The sequence below is a fragment of the Trachurus japonicus genome, chromosome 16 (genome assembly GCF_045865225.1).
Source record: "Trachurus japonicus isolate A0001 chromosome 16, Traja_1.0".
Lineage (NCBI taxonomy): Eukaryota > Metazoa > Chordata > Actinopteri > Carangiformes > Carangidae > Trachurus > Trachurus japonicus.
The window spans coordinates 35,081,529-35,089,577 of NC_140922.1; the positions used below are offsets into that span (position 1 = coordinate 35,081,529).

At 39.7% G+C, this 8,049-nt stretch overlaps 1 protein-coding gene across 2 annotated transcripts; it reads right to left on the reverse strand.

Moving 5' to 3' along the window:
- Positions 1–1,868: 1,868 nt before the first annotated feature.
- mrps12 (mitochondrial ribosomal protein S12) lies at positions 1,869–7,630 on the reverse strand. Of its 2 annotated transcripts, none has more exons than XM_085803443.1 (3): positions 7,345–7,630; positions 6,058–6,108; positions 1,869–2,343 (listed from the first exon to the last, which is right to left on the reverse strand). In XM_085803443.1, exons 2-3 carry the CDS (start codon positions 6,104–6,106, stop codon positions 1,946–1,948), a joined length of 447 nt encoding a protein of 148 aa, XP_085659569.1. In that variant the 5' UTR covers positions 6,107–6,108; positions 7,345–7,630; the 3' UTR covers positions 1,869–1,945. The 2 variants fall into 2 exon arrangements, with proteins under 2 accessions (XP_085659569.1, XP_085659570.1); XM_085803444.1 differs by having other exon boundaries at positions 7,449–7,627.
- Positions 7,631–8,049: the final 419 nt, after the last annotated feature.

Consider the following 8,049-nt stretch of genomic DNA (forward strand, 5'->3'; position numbering starts at 1 on the left):
GCACCAGCACCACGTTGTGCTCCTGCAGGTTGTGTCCCTCCCCGGGGATGAACACCACCGCCTCCTTCCCGCTTATTGTGTTGACATATTAGAGTCAGAAGTTTTTCCAGAGGAGGATTGTGGATATCTCTTTTTATCACTCTGTAAATGAGAAAATACTGTCACCAGCCCTAAAACATCAAATGTCTCCATGTTTTTAGTAATAAAATGTTGTATAAATGAGGCTGTGAAGTCTGAAAAACTCTTTTTGAGAAAACGGCCTTTACTGTAAAAACGGACTGTAAAATTACATAGATTGTTAATGTCAATTCTACTTTTATCATTTGTTGCTGATACAAAGGAAATTACATTTTTTGGAACTCACATCATTGTTCAGGAGAGAGAGAGCTTTACAACGATACCTGACATGACATGAGTTGAACTTTTGGTGAATTTACGAAAAATTGACGGACGAAAGAGACTAAATTTACAATTTGTTTTAAATAAAAATACCTTAATGTGGATTTTCTATCATTTCTATGCTCTAGTTTGAAAGAAGACATGTTAAGAAGCAAAATAGCCCAAAATCTCAGAATTAATCAGTTCATGAAAAAGAAAAAAACAGTTTTTGCCTGTCGTGTCTCGGCCGACAACTAGCATCGGCCCCTAGCAGCTGCAGTTCCTCCTCTGACCACTAGAGGGAGTTGAGTGAGATTGTTAATGTCAGTTGTACTTTTATGATTTGTTGAGGAAAAAACAGTTTTTGGAAGAAGATTTTTTGGAAAAAAAAAGACAAACAGCCCAGAATCTGACAGTGTAACATACATTTATTAAACAGCTGACACACACACACACACACACTCTCTCTCTCTGTCTGAGTCTCTAATGTTTCTTCTTGACCACGTGGGCGCAGTCGTACTTCCCCCGCACCACGGTCAGCTTGACGCCGGGCAGGTCCTGCGTGCGGCCGCCCTGCACCAGCACCACGTTGTGCTCCTGCAGGTTGTGTCCCTCCCCGGGGATGAACACCACCGCCTCCTTCCCGCTTATTGTGTTGACATATTAGAGTCAGAAGTTTTTCCAGAGGAGGATTGTGGATATCTCTTTTTATCACTCTGTAAATGAGAAAATACTGTCACCAGCCCTTTAAAAAAACATCAAATGTCTCCATGTTTTTAGTAATAAAATGTTGTATAAATGAGGCTGTGAATGATATATCAACAATCCCCTCTGTAAAAACCTTCAGAATATAGAAAGGGATCAAAGTGGAAGGTTTGGTGTCTGGAAGTGCTGCTGAAGTGGAGATTTCTAGAGAGGAGTCTGAGTCTGAAAAACTCTTTCTGAGGAAACGGCCTTTAAAGACTTGGACTGTAAAAACTCAAAATCTTACCAAGAATATTTGTCTCATTTCTAGTCAAAACAAATCTAATTCTACTTAAAATAAGACTCTTCACATTAAAAGCAGCTTGTTTTTAGACACTTTTTACTTCTTTCAAGCAGATTTTCACTTGAAATAAGTAGAAAAATCTGATAGTGGAGCAAGTTTTTCTTTCTTATTACAAACACAAAGAACCTGCTTTCACTGGCAGATTTTTCTACTTATTTCAAGTGAAAATTAGTTTGAAACAAGTGAAAATTATCTGAAAACAAGTTCATTTTTAGGTGATGAGTCTTATTTTAAGTGGAAAGAGATTAGTTTTGACTAGAAATGAGACATTTTGACAAGAAATAAGACAAATATTCTTGGAAAGATTTAGAGTTTTTGCAGTGCTTGTACTGTAAAACTCCATAGATTGTAAATGCCAATTGTACTTTTATGATTTGTTGAGGAAAAAACAGTTTTTGGAGGAAGATTTTTTGGAAAAAAAAAAGACAAACAGCCTCAAATCTGACAGTGTAACACATTTATTTATTAAACAAATGACACACACACACACACACACACTCTCTCTCTCTCTCTGAGTCTCTAATGTTTCTTCTTGACCACGTGGGCGCAGTCGTACTTCCCCCGCACCACGGTCAGCTTGACGCCGGGCAGGTCCTGCGTGCGGCCGCCCTGCACCAGCACCACGTTGTGCTCCTGCAGGTTGTGTCCCTCCCCGGGGATGAACACCACCGCCTCCTTCCCGTTGGACAGACGCACGCGCGCGCACTTCCTGTTGGCCGAGTTGGGCTTCTTGGGCTTGCGGATCATGGTCTTCAGGATGACGGCCTTCAGCTGCGGCCGGCCGAACGTGGCGCCCAGCGACGACTTGGCGGACGGTTTGGGTTTCCCCAGCTGGTGCCGGTGGATCTGGTTCAGGGTCGCCATGGTTCTGGAGAGCAGCGGCCCGGTCCAGGCTGAGGCCAAGGCATGATGGGAGGCTGCACACAGGGAGGGAGGGGGGGGGGTTATTACATAGAGCAGAGCTTGCTAAAAGTTTTAATATTTTTTCATGCGAGAAAGTCACTGTTATATCCCCGGTCTGTGGTCAGTTTATCCAGATATCACCTGTTAGGAAATGGTTCAACTCTTTTTAGGAGACTTGGCCCAATCCCATTTCTCTTTTTTACCCTTACCCATTGCCCCTCGCCCCTTGAAACGGAGCTACAAGGGGTAGGGGTAGAAAGTCAACCCCTACGAATTGGGACACCACTTCAACAATCACATACGTCATCTCACTGGCTTTTACGTAAGCTGATGCGGCGAGCTTTTGCCAGAAATCAAATAGTGTGTACCATATAACTTAATAAAATAAGATAAAACTTAATGCAGACTGATCGGTTCATTGTAAAACATTTATTTACTGATGTAAATGTGGTGATTTCTGTACACAGAGCCCCGAGGCAGCTGCCTGCTCCTCTGTCTGATACATGAAGCTTCACTTTTCATCCAAATAACTAGTGCTACTGCCACAATTGTCAGATTTCATCAATTAGACCAACATTTAAATGCTGAAAATAATTTAACATGCTGGTGGTAAACCTCTAAAAACCGGCGGATAAGTTAATTAACGACCGCCTTCTCTCCCGGCGGGACCGGGACGAGGACGTAGTTTGGCCGGCGGAGCAGCTCTGCAGACCGGCTGCTGCCTCTGTGCGGAGCCGCTCCTCCTGGAGCTTCACTTCTCCCAAAAAACGTCGGAGCAAACTTCTAACCAGCCGTCATTTGGGTAAACTAACCGCACATTTGGGACCTAAACAGTTACTTTCTCGCAAGAAAAAATATTAAAACTTTATAAAGTGACGTAATAACGGCGCTACAGTGAGAAATAAAATAGCTTTTCGTTTTACAGCCACCGCTGCCGGCTGCCGCATGATGCATTCTGGGAAACTTTTCATACCCCTCCGTTTGGAGTGTGCCTCTGAAAAATCTCCATTTGGAGGGCTATGTAGCCCTACCACTTCCCCCTACCCCTCTGTCCTAACGGGAATTGGGACACCCCTACCCCGACACGTGAACACACAAAACGGAGGAGTAGGGGTAAGTGGTAGGGCCAAGGGGTGAAATGGGATTGAACAGGGTTCCTACAGCTTAAGCCAAGTTAAATTTAAGACTTTTTAAGACATTTTTAAAGCCACTTGAAATGAAATTTAAGACCGACTTCATAATAAACACAAATGCAGAAAAAACACCACATCAATTACATAGGGTTATAGGGACAATTTGACCCACTTTCCTATGTGATCCAAGGTAAAGTGACTGCTACATGAACATTGGATTGTGTCTCTTTCCTGCTGTCCTTTCAAAATAAATGCATAAAAAGTCCAGAAAAAACAAAACAAAACACTGACTCGGGGGCTGGTGGCGGTGAGAGATTTAGCGTTGACGGCCGCCACGAACTTCTCTATGTTGGAATGTTACCAATTATTTTGAGATTTGAGACTAATTAAAATCCAACTTATCATGTGTTAACATTTTTAAGACTTTTGAAAAATTGATTTAAGACATTTTAATGCCAATTAAGGCCTTGTTTTTAGATGAATGAATTCAATGCCTTTTAAGACTTTTTAAGGATCTGTAAGAACCCTGTGAAATCTAACAACTGTGGCAGTGAATGAAAAGTGGAGCTTCAGGTGCGTTGTATTGCTGGACAGAAGAGCAGCGCTGCCTCGGGCTACGTATTTACACATATCACCACATTTACATAAATAAATCAACGATTTACAATGAACCGATCAGTCTACATTGAAATGTATTTTGTTAAGTTAACAATGTTACGGTGTGATAATGATAACCACTTGCACTTTTAAGAAGAAGACGGACGTTACTAGGCTACTACTACTAATATCTAGAAGAAAAAAACAAGAGTGTCGTAACTCTAAAATCAATAATGCCACATTAGTTATTTATACAACTCCTTCTGTTCCATCATCTTGCTGGTAAACGAGGCATATTATGGGAAATCCGTCGTACCCCTTTGTTTTAAGTGAGCTCCCAGACAGTCTTGATTTCTAGGGCTATGTAGCCACTTCCCCTTAGCCCGAGCTCTTGACCAGAAGTAGAATTGGGACACCACTACCCCTCACATGAACGCGCAAAATTAAGAGGAAGGGCTAAGGGGGAGAATTGGGATTGGGCCTTAATTTATTATTTGTTATAATCGTAGGATGGAGAAAACCTATAATTAGTGATGGGCAATCGAGGCTTTGTTGAGGCTTCAACACCTTCACTGACACAGCTGCTCCAGTACGACATCTAGTGTTCAATAAAATGAAGTGCAATTGACCCTTTGTTGGCCTTCTGATTGGTCTGCGCTTCTCCCCATGTCACATGTTGCACAACATTCTAAGGTTGGACAACCCTGGAATGAAACCCTATGAAACCAGATAGGTAGACAGCATTTTTTTTGGCAAAAACTACTTAATAATTTTTCAATATGGTTAAAATGTGCCTGGGGTTCCTGCAATAGCAACTCACGATATCTGGAACGTATTGAAGTCATTTTTATCCCATTCCCCAAACACAAGACATCAATAAACATAGGCTACTTGGCCCATGTGTACTGTATAACATATTACTTTAACCTTCTGTTAGTTGAGCTTAATAATAGGGTTTGGGGGTGGTCCACTAGGGGGAGCTGTAGGCATAGGTCAGGGGTTAACTGCAAAGTTTTGTTTGTTGTTGTTGTGTGCAGTCCTCATGAGAAGTGAGCCTGTTTTCCCTGGCTGTACTTTGTGCTATTGAAGCTCATTCATCCTCCAGTCCACTCTCTGGTCGTGTTCATAGACAGAGAAGATCTAATACCTTCAAAATTATCTAGCAAACGTAACATTACCGCTGCTAATGTCTTTTGAACTTTGTGAAGTTTTACGAGGAGAAACGGGAGATCGGCGGAGATTAGCTTGTAGCTAACGTTAGCTAGCGCCGTTAGCTACTAGCTAGTGAGTGACCAAAACAATGATTTTTCCCCATTTTTCGGAAAAGTCAGGTAATGCCCGTTCAATCGCTATTGAGCCACGTCTGTCCTCTATCATGGACACTATTTTTCTGATGTATAAGTTAATTAAAATTTTCCTTACAAGCAATTTAAATCTGCCTAATTTTCAATGGTTTCCAATGGGAGTTAACCCTTCCGTGACCATTGTTTGTCCAACCTAGCAACAGTAACCGTGGGGGGCGGGGCCTTGACAAAGGGTCAATTGAGACGGAATTGAGGTAAATTCATGTAAAACCTCAGATCCGCGTTGCCTTCAAGGACAGTTTTTACGGCTCTTAAAGGGACATGCACACAGCCTACCAACACACACAGCCAAAAAAGACAAAAACGACTTTTATTTTGTTTCTTCTTTTTTCTTCTTTTTTTAAAACCGAATATACCGACATGCGCAAAATGACGTCGGTTATCGTCGTAAATTTCGGTATCGGTAAATTTTCGGTTTATCGCCCAGCCCTACGCCTGTCTTTAATATAATATAATTTGTATAATTTACGAGTCGTTCCTGAACTCAAAAGACCAAGATTCCTTGTGAATAGAACATGACAGAAAAGGGATTCATATCCTTGTGTTTTCCACGAGTAATTGATCAACAAATGGACGTGTGTGAACCCTGTTCATGGTGTGAGAGTGTGAAGTTTGCACCTGGACACACACTCACCTTGATACAGTGACGTCAGCGCCGGCCTCAGGCTCCACAACAACGACATGTCTGGTGTAAACACAACAACACAAATACTGAATTAATGAATTAATCCCCAATATTACAACCACAAATACTATAATAATAGTAAACAGAATCAGAATCACATTTATTTGCCAGGTATGTGCAGACATACAAGGAATTTGACTCTGGTTTATCGTGTTATTATACAAATATTATTATGTAGATTATTATTTGCTATAACACTTTTCAAAACAATGTTATAAAGCGATTTAAAGAACATCAAACACTAGATAAAGAATGTCAGAGATTATGAAACATGAAACAATAAAAGGATTATAACATGCAATAAAATTAGAAAACAGTAAAACAATAGAGATAAAAACAAATCAGTCTGACACCTTTATTAGTCCAGCTTTTAGCTGGATTTTATTTTATTATACTATTTGTACTTTACTTCATTATCTTATCATATGCCATTTTGCTTTGTTTTTATTTGTAACTATATTTATTTATGTAGGCTACATAATTATACTCTCATTCTTGTCAGAGATAGAGAGAGAGTTTTGCATTTCACTGCACTGTTTTTTAACCTTGGTTTTAGCTTTGTATGTGACCAATAAACTTATCTATCTATCTAAAAAAAACAAATTAGTCTGACACCTTTTTTAGTCTAGCTTTTAGCTGAATTTTTTTATTATTATTATTTTTACTTTATCTTATTATTTTATCATATGGCATTTTACTTTGTTTTTATTTGTAACTATTATGTAGGCTATATGTAGCCTATATACTCTCATTATTGTCATATGTATTACACCTATTATAACTTTATTTATATCACTATATTCTATGGCTCATCACATCCCAGTCACAGACTGAACAGGTTGAATTATGATCAGAAATATCATCATGTTAAAGATAATCGATCATCAACACGTTTATATTAAATTTTGTTTTTATTCTGTCTTATGCTTCTTTTTTATGTTTTGTCTTTATGTGAAGCACATTGAGTTGCCTTGGTATGAAATGTGCTATATTATATAAATAAATGATGCCTTGCCTAAAGATAAAGATGTGCAGCTCTGGTGAACCAGGACTGTTACAGTTCTCACCGATGACTCTCACCGAGGAGGTCATGTCGCTAAACTCAGCGTTAAACATGTGAAAATGACGTGAATTAAAAAGCTACTGACGTAACACGATCATAACCAGGTAAAAACGAACATTTGGTTATTTTAATAACGTGTTTTAAAGTGTTTTAACGAGTGTTACTAAACTCACCGGTGAGTCAACGGAACAGCGTCACCGAGGTGCTAACAGCGGAGCTAACAGCTAACAGCTAACAGCCAGGACACAGAGGTGACAGGAGGTTCCGACCCACAGACCGGCTCACACCGCCCGGTACCGACACCGACACCGGCTCAGAGTCCGACAGAGACCGGGAGGAGCAGCGGAACCAGAACCTGGTGAATCTGCAGCTGTTTATCGCATTTTAATGGAAAAAACAACAACCAAGGGTTTCTCATTCAACCAACGTGAGCAGCGACGTTCACCTCTGTGACCCGGATGTTGTCCCGTCGACGTCACACTGCTTCCGGTTTCCACCCCACCAAAATAAGAGCCATGTTTTGATTTTGCTATTTATTTATTAACAGTTATGTACAGAACAAAACTGTTTAGCCAGCCAGGAGTAGTACAGTTACACATATGTCATACAAAGAGTAGAAAAAGTAGATGAATAAAATGTAAATAATGAATGAAAAATGTACATATTAATTAAATAAAAATTTTAGTTTAGTTTAGTTTAGTTTAGTTTAAGTTTATTTTGGACATGTTAAAATAAATAAAACATAATACAGAAGTGGACAGACATAACAAATAAAAACTTTGCAAAGACAACATATGAACAAAAAAATAAAATAAATTGATTTTTTTGTTTGATTGTTTTTTTCATATCCGAAAAGGAGTGAGAAGAAGTAAAACTTA

Bases quoted from the DNA above. Each gene is read 5' to 3' on its own strand.
- mrps12 (XM_085803443.1), bottom strand. From the start codon at position 6,106: ATGTCGTTGTTGTGGAGCCTGAGGCCGGCGCTGACGTCACTGTATCAA. The intron at 2,344-6,057 runs GTGAGTGTGTGT...CCCTGTGTGCAG, and splicing joins GCTGACGTCACTGTATCAAG to CCTCCCATCATGCCTTGGCC.